At 60.8% G+C, this 14,254-nt stretch overlaps 1 protein-coding gene across 1 annotated transcript in view; it reads left to right on the plus strand.

Moving 5' to 3' along the window:
* Positions 1 to 14,254, plus strand: part of ABLIM1 (actin binding LIM protein 1) — a 331,013-nt gene that overhangs the window by 115,457 nt on the left and 201,302 nt on the right. Inside the window, exon 2 of the mRNA XM_075348153.1 lies at positions 3,197 to 3,331. Coding sequence (XP_075204268.1) covers positions 3,197 to 3,331 — 135 coding nt within the window. The remainder of the gene's footprint in view (positions 1 to 3,196; positions 3,332 to 14,254) is intronic.

A 14,254-nucleotide genomic window follows, 5' to 3' on the forward strand; every position in this document is an offset into this window, starting at 1 on the left:
CCCCTGTCCTCCTCCTCCTCCCTCCAGGCTCCCCTGTCCTCCTCCTCCCGATAGACTCCTCTGTCCTCCTCCTCCTCCCCTGCCCTCCTCCTCCTCCCCTGCCCTCCTCCTCCCTCCAGGCTCCCCTGTCCTCCTCCTCCCTCCAGGCTCCCCTGTCCTCCTCCTCCCTCCAGGCTCCCCTGTCCTCCTCCCCTGCCCCCTCCTTCTCCCTCCAGGCTCCCCTGTCCTCCTCCTCCTCCCCCTCCCCTGCCCCCCTCCTCCTCCCTCCAGGCTCCCCTGTCCACCTCCTCCAGGCTCCCCTGTCCTCCTCCTCCAGGCTCCCCTGTCCTCCTCCAGGCTCCCCTGTCCTCCTCCTCCAGGCTCCCCTGTCCTCCTCCTCCAGGCTCCCCTGTCCTCCTCCCCTGCCCCCCTCCTCCCTCCAGGCTCCCCTGTCCTCCTCCTCCTCCTCCCCTGCCCCCCTCCTCCTCCCTCCAGGCTCCCCTGTCCTCCTCCTCCAGGCTCCCCTGTCCTCCTCCCTCCAGGCTCCCCTGTCCTCCTCCCTCCAGGCTCCCCTGTCCTCCTCCTCCTCCCTCCAGGCTCCCCTGTCCTCCTCCTCCTCCCTCCAGGCTCCCCTGTCCTCCTCCTCCTCCCTCCAGGCTCCCCTGTCCTCCTCCTCCCTCCAGGCTCCCCTGTCCTCCTCCTCCCTCCAGGCTCCCCTGTCCTCCTCCTCCCTCCAGGCTCCCCTGTCCTCCTCCTCCTCCCTCCAGGCTCCCCTGTCCTCCTCCTCCTCCCTCCAGGCACCCCTGTCCTCCTCCTCCTCCCTCCAGGCTCCCCTGTCCTCCTCCTCCCGATAGACTCCTCTGTCCTCCTCCTCCTCCCCTGCCCTCCTCCTCCTCCCCTGCCCTCCTCCTCCCTCCAGGCTCCCCTGTCCTCCTCCTCCCTCCAGGCTCCCCTGTCCTCCTCCTCCCTCCAGGCTCCCCTGTCCTCCTCCCCTGCCCCCTCCTTCTCCCTCCAGGCTCCCCTGTCCTCCTCCTCCTCCCCCTCCCCTGCCCCCCTCCTCCTCCCTCCAGGCTCCCCTGTCCACCTCCTCCAGGCTCCCCTGTCCTCCTCCTCCAGGCTCCCCTGTCCTCCTCCAGGCTCCCCTGTCCTCCTCCTCCAGGCTCCCCTGTCCTCCTCCTCCAGGCTCCCCTGTCCTCCTCCCCTGCCCCCCTCCTCCCTCCAGGCTCCCCTGTCCTCCTCCTCCTCCTCCCCTGCCCCCCTCCTCCTCCCTCCAGGCTCCCCTGTCCTCCTCCTCCAGGCTCCCCTGTCCTCCTCCCTCCAGGCTCCCCTGTCCTCCTCCTCCTCCCTCCAGGCTCCCCTGTCCTCCTCCTCCTCCCTCCAGGCTCCCCTGTCCTCCTCCTCCTCCCTCCAGGCTCCCCTGCCCTCCTTCTCCTCCCTGCAGGCTCCCTTGTCCTCCTCCAGGCTCCCCTGTCCTCCTCCCTCCAGGCTCCCCTGTCCTCCTCCTCCTCCCCTGCCCTCCTCCTCCTCCCTCCAGGCTCCCCTGTCCTCCTCCTCCCTCCAGGCTCCCCTGTCCTCCTCCTCCCTCCAGGCTCCCCTGTCCTCCTCCTCCCTCCAGGCTCCCCTGTCCTCCTCCTCCCTCCAGGCTCCCCTGTCCTCCTCCTCCCTCCAGGCTCCCCTGACCTCCTCCTCCAGGCTCCCCTGTCCTCCTCCTCCAGGCTCCCCTGTCCTCCTCCAGGCTCCCCTGTCCTCCTCCTCCAGGCTCCCCTGTCCTCCTCCCCTGCCCCCCTCCTCCTCCCTCCAGGCTCCCCTGTCCTCCTCCTCCTCCCCTGCCCCCCTCCTCCTCCCTCCAGGCTCCCCTGTCCTCCTCCTCCAGGCTCCCCTGTCCTCCTCCCTCCAGGCTCCCCTGTCCTCCTCCTCCTCCCTCCAGGCTCCCCTGCCCTCCTTCTCCTCCCTGCAGGCTCCCTTGTCCTCCTCCAGGCTCCCCTGTCCTCCTCCCTCCAGGCTCCCCTGTCCTCCTCCTCCTCCCCTGCCCTCCTCCTCCTCCCTCCAGGCTCCCCTGTCCTCCTCCTCCCTCCAGGCTCCCCTGTCCTCCTCCTCCCTCCAGGCTCCCCTGTCCTCCTCCTCCCTCCAGGCTCCCCTGTCCTCCTCCTCCCTCCAGTCTCCCCTGTCCTCCTTCTCCCTCCAGGCTCCCCTGTCCTCCTCCTCCCTCCAGGCTCCCCTGTCCTCCTCCCCTGCCCCCCTCCTCCTCCCTCCAGGCTCCCCTGTCCTCCTCCCCTGCCCCCCTCCTCCTCCCTCCAGGCTCCCCTGTCCTCCTCCTCCTCCCCTGCCCCCCTCCTCCTCCCTCCAGGCTCCTCTGTCCACCTCCTCCAGGCTCCCCTGTCCTCCTCCTCCAGGCTCCCCTGTCCTCCTCCTCCAGGCTCCCCTGTCCTCCTCCAGGCTCCCCTGTCCTCCTCCTCCAGGCTCCCCTGTCCTCCTCCCCTGTCCCCCTCCTCCTCCCTCCAGGCTCCCCTGTCCTCCTCCTCCTCCCCTGCCCCCCTCCTCCTCCCTCCAGGCTCCCCTGTCCTCCTCTTCCAGGCTCCCCTGTCCTCCTCCCTCCAGGCTCCCCTGTCCTCCTCCTCCAGGCTCCCCTGTCCTCCTCCTCCAGGCTCCCCTGTCCTCCTCCTCCAGGCTCCCCTGTCCTCCTCCTCCAGGCTCCCCTGTCCTCCTCCTCCAGGCTCCCCTGTCCTCCTCCTCTAGGCTCCCCTGTCCTCCTCCCTCCAGGCTCCCCTGTCCTCCTCCTCCAGGCTCCCCTGTCCTCCTCCTCCAGGCTCCCCTGTCCTCCTCCTCTAGGCTCCCCTGTCCTCCTCCCTCCAGGCTCCCCTGTCCTCCTCCTCCAGGCTCCCCTGTCCTCCTCCTCCAGGCTCCCCTGTCCTCCTCCTCCAGGCTCCCCTGTCCACCTCCTCCAGGCTCCCCTGTCCTCCTCCTCCAGGCTCCCCTGTCCACCTCCTCCAGGCTCCCCTGTCCTCCTCCTCCAGGCTCCCCTGTCCTCCTCCTCCAGGCTCCCCTGTCCACCTCCTCCAGGCTCCCCTGTCCTCCTCCTCCAGGCTCCCCTGTCCTCCTCCTCCACACTCTTCTGGAGTTTTTTGCTCATCCGTTCTTCATTGTGTTGCTGATCTTTCCTGTAATGCCGGCGTTTCTTGGGGACGTCACTGATCGCTTCTCTCCTTTTTTCTTGCAGTCGCTCATTCTCAGGACCCCGGGCAGTCTGCAGAGAAGCCCCTCATCCACTGCCATAAATGTGGGGAGCCGTGCAAAGGCGAGGTGCTGCGCGTCCAGTCCAAGCATTTCCACATCAAGTGCTTCATATGCAAAGGTAGCGACTGTCGTCCGTGAAGTCTGTCCTGTGTCTGGTGTATTCCAGTAATCCGGTATGTGCCGCATTATCAGTATTTCCACCAGACGAGTGCCAGAAATAAAGCTGAAGGTGAAGATGAAGGGGCAGCGCTGAGAGGGGGCAGTAATTTGGGGCCAGGATTGCAGAACAGCAGCGATTTCAATACTCCGAGGGCTGCAAGAATGTGAACGCTCGGGGCTGGAGCAACTGCAAGTAAATCATTAGTTTGGAAGTGGAACAGGAACATGGCGATAGTTTACAGGAATCGGTAGTTGGAGAGAGGCGATAGTTTACAGGGGTCGGTAGTTGGAGGGGGGCAATAGTTTACAGGGGTCGGCAGTTGGAGGGGGGCGATAGTTTACAGGAATCGGTAGTTGGAGGGAAGCGATAGTTTACAGAGGTCGGTAGTTGGAGGGGGGTGATAGTTTACAGGGGTCGGCAGTTGGAGGGAGGTGATAGTTTACAGGAATCGGTAGTTGGAGAGAGGCGATAGTTTACAGGGGTCGGTAGTTGGAGGGGGGCGATAGTTTACAGGGGTCGGTAGTTGGAGGGAAGCGATAGTTTACAGGGGTCGGTAGTTGGAGAGAGGCGATAGTTTACAGGGGTCGGTAGTTGGAGAGAGGCGATAGTTTACAGGGATCGGTAGTTGGAGGGAAGCGATAGTTTACAGGGTTGGGTAGTTGGAGGGGGGCGATAGTTTACAGGGGGTCGGTAGTTGGAGAGAGGCGATAGTTTACAGGGTTGGGTAGTTGGAGGGGGGCGATAGTTTACAGGGATCGGCAGTTGGAGGGGGGCGATAGTTTACAGGGGGTCGGTAGTTGGAGAGAGGCGATAGTTTACAGGGATCGGTAGTTGGAGGGAAGCGATAGTTTACAGGGTTGGGTAGTTGGAGGGGGGCGATAGTTTACAGGGGGTCGGTAGTTGGAGAGAGGCGATAGTTTACAGGGTTGGGTAGTTGGAGGGGGGCGATAGTTTACAGAGTTGGGTAGTTGGAGGGGGGCGATAGTTTACAGGGGTCGGCAGTTGGAGGGAAGCGATAGTTTACAGGGATCGGCAGTTGGAGTGGGGCGATAGTTTACAGGGGGTCGGTAGTTGGAGAGAGGCGATAGTTTACAGGGATCGGTAGTTGGAGGGAAGCGATAGTTTACAGGGTTGGGTAGTTGGAGGGGGGCGATAGTTTACAGGGGGTCGGTAGTTGGAGAGAGGCGATAGTTTACAGGGTTGGGTAGTTGGAGGGGGGCGATAGTTTACAGAGTTGGGTAGTTGGAGGGGGGCGATAGTTTACAGGGGTCGGCAGTTGGAGGGAAGCGATAGTTTACAGGGATCGGCAGTTGGAGGGGGGCGATAGTTTACAGGGGGTCGGTAGTTGGAGAGAGGCGATAGTTTACAGGGATCGGTAGTTGGAGGGAAGCGATAGTTTACAGGGTTGGGTAGTTGGAGGGGGGCGATAGTTTACAGGGGGTCGGTAGTTGGAGAGAGGCGATAGTTTACAGGGGTCGGTAGTTGGAGGGGGGCGATAGTTTACAGGGGTCGGTAGTTGGAGGGGGGCGATAGTTTACAGGGGTCGGTAGTTGGAGGGGGGCGATAGTTTACAGGGGTCGGCAGTTGGAGGGGGGCGATAGTTTACAGGAATCGGTAGTTGGAGAGAGGCGATAGTTTACAGGGGTCGGCAGTTGGAGGGGGCGATAGTTTACAGGGGTCGGTAGTTGAGGTTGGTTCTACGTGGGTGAGATATTTGGGTTGGTGCAGCAGTATGTTGGGTGGGTTACTTGAAGGAAAGCTCCACTGCCCCCCACAAATGCCCTGTTTCCAGGTGGTGCCCCCTCCTGGTGATCGTCAGTGGGGGATCTGGGCTGCTCCTGGGGTCCCCCGTGCTGCTGATATATCGGAGGGTCTGTGATTTTACAACCCTCATCATTTCCATAAGGCAGAATAAAGAATAATCAGCATTGTGTGTCCTGTGACGGCCCCCGATAACGTGACCCGCAGCTGCTGATAACAGAGACCACTTGTAGTGACTGCGAGGAAAGAGCTCAGTGCGGCTCCAAGACAAGAACCGGGAGGTCAGTGCAACACGAGGCGGGGGATACAGCACTGATGTAGCAGAGCGGAGTGCATGGCCGCTCACTGGATTATTACTGACAGCATATTGTAGCCTCAGAGGGGTAAGGTAGGGTTCAGCCACAGTGTGCAATGCAGCGTGTGTGATGTAGTAGTGCGGTGTAGCAGAGCTATGTCTGCGATGTAGTAGTGCGGTGTAGCAGAGCTATGTCTGCGATGTAGCAGTGCGGTGTAGCAGAGCTATGTCTGCGATGTAGCAGTGCGGTATAGCAGAGCCGTGTGTGATGTAGCAGTGCGGTGTAGCAGAGCAGTGTCTGCGATGTAGCAGTGCGGTATAGCAGAGCCGTGTGTGTGATGTAGCAGTGCGGTGTAGCAGAGCAGTGTCTGCGATGTAGCAGTGTGGTATAGCAGAGACGTGTATGTGATGTAGCAGTGCCATGGGTGACGTAGCAGTGTGGTGTAGCAGAGCTGTGTGTGCGATGTAGCAGAGCCCCATTGATTAGCTGTAAACTCACAACTCGTTTAATATGTGATATTTTGGGTTTTTTTCCAACAATGCGGCTGTGTCTATAGGAACGTATTGTAATCAGGACAAACAGCAACAATGTACCTGTATGTATCTAATCCTATCCTGTATGTATCTAGCGGTCTGGTGAACTGAGTATCTAATCCTCTCCTGTGTGATACTGTCTGCTGAGCTGTGTATCTAATCCTATCCTGTGTGATACTGTCTTGTGGGCGTTCGGCGGGGCAGAGTGTCTTGTGGGCGCGCGGCGGGGCAGAGTTTCTTGTGGGCGCTCGGCGGGGCAGAGTGTCTTGTGGGCGAGCGGCGGGGCAGAATGTCTTGTGGGCGAGCGGCGGGGCAGAGTGTCTTGTGGGCGTGCGGCGTAGCTGAGTGTCTTGTGGGCACGCGGCGGGGCAGAGTTTCTTGTGGGCGCTCGGCGGGGCAGAGTGTCTTGTGGGTGAGCGGCGGGGCAGAGTGTCTTGTGGGCGTGCGGCGGGGCAGAGTGTCTTGTGGGCGCGCGGCGGGGCAGAGTTTCTTGTGGGCGCTCGGCGGGGCAGAGTGTCTTGTGGGCGAGCGGCGGGGCAGAATGTCTTGTGGGCGAGCGGCGGGGCAGAGTGTCTTGTGGGCGTGCGGCGTAGCTGAGTGTCTTGTGGGCACGCGGCGGGGCAGAGTTTCTTGTGGGCGCTCGGCGGGGCAGAGTGTCTTGTGGGCGCTCGGCGGGGCAGAGTGTCTTGTGGGCGCGCGGCGGGGCAGAGTGTCTTGTGGGCGTGCGGCGGTGCAGAGTGTCTTGTGGGCGCGCGGCGGGGCAGAGTGTCTGGTGGGCGCGCGGCGGGGCAGAGTGTCTTGTGGGCGCCCTGCGGGGCAGAGTGTCTTGTGGGCGCCCTGCGGGGCAGAGTGTCTTGTGGGCGCGCGGCGGGGCAGAGTGTCTTTTGGGCGCGCGGCGGGGCAGAGTGTCTTGTGGGCGCTCGGCGGGGCAGAGTGTCTTGTGGGCGTTCGGCGGGGCAGAGTGTCTTGTGGGCGCGCGGCGGGGCAGAGTGTCTTGTGGGCGCCCGGCGGGGCAGAGTGTCTTGTGGGCGCTCGGCGGGGCAGAGTGTCTTGTGGGCGCCCGGCGGGGCAGAGTGTCTTGTGGGCGCCCGGCGGGGCAGAGTGTCTTGTGGGCGTTCGGCGGGGCAGAGTGTCTTGTGGGCGCGCGGCGGGGCAGAGTGTCTTGTGGGCGCTCGGCGGGGCAGAGTGTCTTGTGGGCGCTCGGCGGGGCAGAGTGTCTTGTGGGCGCCCGGCGGGGCAGAGTGTCTTGTGGGCGCGCGGCGGGGCAGAGTGTCTTGTGGGCGCGCGGCGGGGCAGAGTGTCTTGTGGGCGCGCGGCGGGGCAGAGTGTCTTGTGGGCGCGCGGCGGGGCAGAGTGTCTTGTGGGCGCGCGGCGGGGCAGAGTGTCTTGTGGGCGCGCGGCGGGGCAGAGTGTCTTGTGGGCGCGCGGCGGGGCAGAGTGTCTTGTGGGCGCGCGGCGGGGCAGAGTGTCTTGTGGGCGCGCGGCGGGGCAGAGTGTCTTGTGGGCGCTCGGCGGGGCAGAGTGTCTTGTGGGCGCGCGGCGGGGCAGAGTGTCTTGTGGGCGCGCGGCGGGGCAGAGTGTTTTGTGGGCGCGCGGCGGGGCAGAGTGTTTTGTGGGCGCGCGGCGGGGCAGAGTGTTTTGTGGGCGCGCGGCGGGGCAGAGTGTCTTGTGGGCGCTCGGCGGGGCAGAGTGTCTTGTGGGCGTTCGGCGGTGCAGAGTGTCTTGTGGGCGTTCGGCGGTGCAGAGTGTCTTGTGGGCGCTCGGCGGGGCAGAGTGTCTTGTGGGCGTGCGGCGGGGCAGAGTGTCTTGTGGGCGTGCGGCGGGGCAGAGTGTCTTGTGGGCGTGCGGCGGTGCAGAGTGTCTTGTGGGCGTGCGGCGGTGCAGAGTGTCTTGTGGGCGTGCGGCGGTGCAGAGTGTCTTGTGGGCGTGCGGCGGTGCAGAGTGTCTTGTGGGCGTGCGGCGGTGCAGAGTGTCTTGTGGGCGCGCGGCGGGGCAGAGTGTCTTGTGGGTGTGCGGCGGGGCAGAGTGTCTTGTGGGCGCGCGGCGGGGCAGAGTGTCTTGTGGGCGCGCGGCGGGGCAGAGTGTCTTGTGGGTGTGCGGCGGGGCAGAGTGTCTTGTGGGCGCGCGGCGGGGCAGAGTGTCTTGTGGGCGCGCGGCGGTGCAGAGTGTTTTGTGGGCGCGCGGCGGGGCAGAGTGTCTTGTGGGCGCTCGGCGGGGCAGAGTGTCTTGTGGGCGTTCGGCGGTGCAGAGTGTCTTGTGGGCGCTCGGCGGGGCAGAGTGTCTTGTGGGCGTTCGGCGGGGCAGAGTGTCTTGTGGGCGTTCGGCGGTGCAGAGTGTCTTGTGGGCGTTCGGCGGTGCAGAGTGTCTTGTGGGCGCTCGGCGGGGCAGAGTGTCTTGTGGGCGCGCGGCGGGGCAGAGTGTCTTGTGGGCGCGCGGCGGGGCAGAGTGTCTTGTGGGCGCGCGGCGGGGCAGAGTGTCTTGTGGGCGCGCGGCGGGGCAGAGTGTCTTGTGGGCGCGCGGCGGGGCAGAGTGTCTTGTGGGCGCGCGGCGGGGCAGAGTGTCTTGTGGGCGCGCGGCGGGGCAGAGTGTCTTGTGGGCGCGCGGCGGGGCAGAGTGTCTTGTGGGCGCGCGGCGGGGCAGAGTGTCTTGTGGGCGCGCGGCGGGGCAGAGTGTCTTGTGGGCGCGCGGCGGGGCAGAGTGTCTTGTGGGCGCGCGGCGGGGCAGAGTGTCTTGTGGGCGCGCGGCGGGGCAGAGTGTCTTGTGGGCGTGCGGCGGGGCAGAGTGTCTTGTGGGCGTGCGGCGGTGCAGAGTGTCTTGTGGGCGTGCGGCGGGGCAGAGTGTCTTGTGGGCGTGCGGCGGGGCAGAGTGTCTTGTGGGCGCGCGGCGGGGCAGAGTGTCTTGTGGGCGCGCGGCGGGGCAGAGTGTCTTGTGGGCGCGCGGCGGGGCAGAGTGTCTTGTGGGCGCGCGGCGGGGCAGAGTGTCTTGTGGGCGCGCGGCGGGGCAGAGTGTCTTGTGGGCGCGCGGCGGGGCAGAGTGTCTTGTGGGCGCGCGGCGGGGCAGAGTGTCTTGTGGGCGCGCGGCGGGGCAGAGTGTCTTGTGGGCGCGCGGCGGGGCAGAGTGTTTTGTGGGCGCGCGGCGGGGCAGAGTGTCTTGTGGGCGCGCGGCGGGGCAAAGTGTCTTGTGGGCGCTCGGCGGGGCAGAGTGTCTTGTGGGCGTGCGGCGGTGCAGAGTGTCTTGTGGGCGTGCGGCGGTGCAGAGTGTCTTGTGGGCGTGCGGCGGTGCAGAGTGTCTTGTGGGCGCGCGGCGGGGCAGAGTGTCTTGTGGGCGCGCGGCGGGGCAGAGTGTCTTGTGGGCGCGCGGCGGGGCAGAGTGTCTTGTGGGCGCGCGGCGGTGCAGAGTGTTTTGTGGGCGCGCGGCGGGGCAGAGTGTCTTGTGGGCGCTCGGCGGGGCAGAGTGTCTTGTGGGCGCTCGGCGGTGCAGAGTGTCTTGTGGGCGCTCGGCGGGGCAGAGTGTCTTGTGGGCGTTCGGCGGGGCAGAGTGTCTTGTGGGCGTTCGGCGGTGCAGAGTGTCTTGTGGGCGTTCGGCGGGGCAGAGTGTCTTGTGGGCGTTCGGCGGGGCAGAGTGTCTTGTGGGCGCCCGGCGGGGCAGAGTGTCTTGTGGGTGTGCGGCGGGGCAGAGTGTCTTGTGGGTGTGCGGCGGGGCAGAGTGTCTTGTGGGCGCGCGGCGGTGCAGAGTGTCTTGTGGGCGCGCGGCGGGGCAGAGTGTCTTGTGGGCGCTCGGCGGGGCAGAGTGTCTTGTGGGCGCGCAGCGGTGCAGAGTGTCTTGTGGGCGCGCACATTGTGACAATTTCTAGTTTCTTGACATTTTCTAAGAATTTGTGACGTTCATGACCCCAAAATGAGATCCGTCCCCCCCGGGACAAGGACCGCGGCCGCCATCACCGGTGACGAGGGAGGATCGGCCCCTGCAGCTTCGGGAGCGGCTGTTACCTCTGCCCCCGTAGCCCCCGCTCCCCTGATTTTTGTCCTTTATTATATGTGCGTGGGGGAGGGCGGTGATGACATCTTCTATAATTAGAACTGATAAATGTGCCGAAATCCATGTGGAGGAAGGTGACGTCCGGCGACACCGGGGAGGAATGTGCGGAGAGGAGCGACGGCGGGGAGGAATGTGCGGAGAGGAGCGACGGCGGAGAGGAATGTGCGGAGAGGAGCGACGGCGGGGAGGAATGTGCGGAGAGGAGCGACGGCGGGGAGGAATGTGCGGAGAGGAGCGACGGCGGGGAGGAATGTGCGGAGAGGAGCGACGGCGGGGAGGAATGTGCGGAGAGGAGCGACGGCGGGGAGGAATGTGCGGAGAGGAGCGACGGCGGGGAGGAATGTGCGGAGAGGAGCGACGGCGGGGAGGAATGTGCGGAGAGGAGCGACGGCGGGGAGGAATGTGCGGAGAGGAGCGACACCGGGGAGGAATGTGCGGAGAGGAGCGACGGCGGGGAGGAATGTGCGGAGAGGAGCGACGGCGGAGAGGAATGTGCGGAGAGGAGCGACGGCGGGGAGGAATGTGCGGAGAGGAGCGACGGCGGGGAGGAATGTGCGGAGAGGAGCGACGGCGGGGAGGAATGTGCGGAGAGGAGCGACGGCGGAGAGGAATGTGCGGAGAGGAGCGACGGCGGGGAGGAATGTGCGGAGAGGAGCGACGGCGGGGAGGAATGTGCGGAGAGGAGCGACGGCGGAGAGGAATGTGCGGAGAGGAGCGACACCGGGGAGGAATGTGCGGAGAGGAGCGACGGCGGGGAGGAATGTGCGGAGAGGAGCGACGGCGGAGAGGAATGTGCGGAGAGGAGCGACACCGGGGAGGAATGTGCGGAGAGGAGCGACACCGGGGAGGAATGTGCGGAGAGGAGCGACGGCGGAGAGGAATGTGCGGAGAGGAGCGACACCGGGGAGGAATGTGCGGAGAGGAGCGACACCGGGGAGGAATGTGCGGAGAGGAGCGACACCGGGGAGGAATGTGCAGAGAGGAGCGACGGCGGGGAGGAATGTGCGGAGAGGAGCGACGGCGGGGAGGAATGTGCGGAGAGGAGCGACAACGGGGAGGAATGTGCGGAGAGGAGCGACAACGGGGAGGAATGTGCGGAGAGGAGCGACGGCGGGGAGGAATGTGCGGAGAGGAGCGACACCGGGGAGGAATGTGCGGAGAGGAGCGACGGCGGGGAGGAATGTGCGGAGAGGAGCGACGGCGGGGAGGAATGTGCGGAGAGGAGCGACACCGGGGAGGAATGTGCGGAGAGGAGCGACACCGGGGAGGAATGTGCGGAGAGGAGCGACACCGGGGAGGAATGTGCGGAGAGGAGCGACACCGGGGTGGAATGTGCGGAGAGGAGCGACAACGGGGAGGAATGTGCGGAGAGGAGCGACGGCGGGGAGGAATGTGCGGAGAGGAGCGACGGCGGAGAGGAATGTGCGGAGAGGAGCGACACCGGGGAGGAATGTGCGGAGAGGAGCGACGGCGGGGAGGAATGTGCGGAGAGGAGCGACGGCGGAGCGTCCGGTAATGGAGCGCAGAGGAGAAAACCCGAAAAACCTCACCAGAACCCATCACTAACAAATGTATCCAGAGACTGACAAGAAGGCGGAGCTAAGAGAACCGGACCGCCAGCGACATCACCGACCGACACGTGTAACGGCCGAGCGCTATAATGTACCCTGACCGAGGACGGGACACATAGAGACTGCGGAAAGGCACTGGGATAAGTCATCTGTGGTGTTACATAGGACTGCAGGTGACTTCTACTACATTATCTGTACTCAGAGAGACATCACTGTGTTACCTGTGGTGTTACATAGGACTGCAGGTGACATCTACTACATTATCTGTACTCAGAGAGACATCACTGTGTTACCTGTGGTGTTACATAGGACTGCAGGTGACATCTACTACATTATCTGTACTCAGAGATATCACTGTGTTACCTGTGGTGTTACATAGGACTGCAGGTGACTTCTACTACATTATCTGTACTCAGAGATATCACTGTGTTATCTGTGGTGTTACATAGGACTGCAGGTGACTTCTACTACATTATCTGTACTCAGAGATATCACTGTTATCTGTGGTGTTACATAGGACTGCAGGTGACATCTACTACATTATCTGTACTCAGAGATCACTGTGTTATCTGTGGTGTTACATAGGACTGCAGGTGACATCTACTACATTATCTGTACTCAGAGAGATATCACTGTGTTATCTGTGGTGTTACATAGGACTGCAGGTGACATCTACTACATTATCTGTACTCAGAGATATCACTGTGTTATCTGTGGTGTTACATAGGACTGCAGGTGACATCTACTACATTATCTGTACTCAGAGAGATATCACTGTGTTATCTGTGGTGTTACATAGGACTGCAGGTGACATCTACTACATTATCTGTACTCAGAGATATCACTGTGTTATCTGTGGTGTTACATAGGACTGCAGGTGACATCTACTACATTATCTGTACTCAGAGATATCACTGTTATCTGTGGTGTTACATAGGACTGCATGTGACATCTACTACATTATCTGTACTCAGAGATATCACTGTGTTATCTGTGGTGTTACATAGGACTGCAGGTGACATCTACTACATTATCTGTACTCAGAGATATCACTGTTATCTGTGGTGTTACATAGGACTGCAGGTAACATCTACTACATTATCTGTACTCAGAGATATCACTGTGTTATCTGTGGTGTTACATAGGACTGCAGGTGACATCCACTACATTATCTGTACTCAGAGATATCACTGTGTTATCTGTGGTGTTACATAGGACTGCAGGTGACATCTACTACATTATCTGTACTCAGAGATATCACTGTGTTATCTGTGGTGTTACATAGGACTGCAGGTGACTTCTACTACATTATCTGTACTCAGAGATATCACTGTGTTATCTGTGGTGTTACATAGGACTGCAGGTGACATCTACTACATTATCTGTACTCAGAGATATCACTGTGTTATCTGTGGTGTTACATAGGACTGCAGGTGACATCTACTACATTATCTGTACTCAGAGATATCACTGTGTTATCTGTGGTGTTACATAGGACTGCAGGTAATATCTACTACATTATCTGTACTCAGAGATATCACTGTGTTATCTGTGGTGTTACATAGGACTGCAGGTGACATCTACTACATTATCTGTACTCAGAGATATCACTGTGTTATCTGTGGTGTTACATAGGACTGCAGGTGACTTCTACTACATTATCTGTACTCAGAGATATCACTGTGTTATCTGTGGTGTTACATAGGACTGCAGATGACTTCTACTACATTATCTGTACTCAGAGATATCACTGTGTTATCTGTGGTGTTACATAGGACTGCAGGTGACATCTACTACATTATCTGTACTCAGAGAGATATCACTGTTATCTGTGGTGTTACATAGGACTGCAGGTGACATCAACTACATTATCTGTACTCAGAGATATCACTGTGTTATCTGTGGTGTTACATAGGACTGCAGGTGACATCAACTACATTATCTGTACTCAGAGATCACTGTGTTATCTGTGGTGTTACATAGGACTGCAGGTGACATCTACTACATTATCTGTACTCAGAGAGATATCACTGTGTTATCTGTGGTGTTACATAGGACTGCAGGTGACATCTACTACATTATCTGTACTCAGAGATATCACTGTGTTATCTGTGGTGTTACATAGGACTGCAGGTGACATCTACTACATTATCTGTACTCAGAGATATCACTGTGTTATCTGTGGTGTTACATAGGACTGCAGGTGACATCTACTACATTATCTGTACTCAGAGATATCACTGTGTTATCTGTGGTGTTACATAGGACTGCAGGTGACATCTACTACATTATCTGCACTCAGAGATATCACTGTGTTATCTGTGGTGTTACATAGGACTGCAGGTGACATCTACTACATTATCTGTACTCAGAGAGATATCACTGTGTTATCTGTGGTGTTACATAGGACTGCAGGTGACATCTACTACATTATCTGTACTCAGAGATATCACTGTGTTATCTGTGGTGTTACATAGGACTGCAGGTAACATCTACTACATTATCTGTACTCAGAGATATCACTGTGTTATCTGTGGTGTTACATAGGACTGCAGGTGACATCCACTACATTATCTGTACTCAGAGATATCACTGTGTTATCTGTGGTGTTACATAGGACTGCAGGTGACATCTACTACATTATCTGTACTCAGAGATATCACTGTGTTATCTGTGGTGTTA

This window comes from Anomaloglossus baeobatrachus, chromosome 5 (genome assembly GCF_048569485.1).
Source record: "Anomaloglossus baeobatrachus isolate aAnoBae1 chromosome 5, aAnoBae1.hap1, whole genome shotgun sequence".
NCBI lineage: Eukaryota > Metazoa > Chordata > Amphibia > Anura > Aromobatidae > Anomaloglossus > Anomaloglossus baeobatrachus.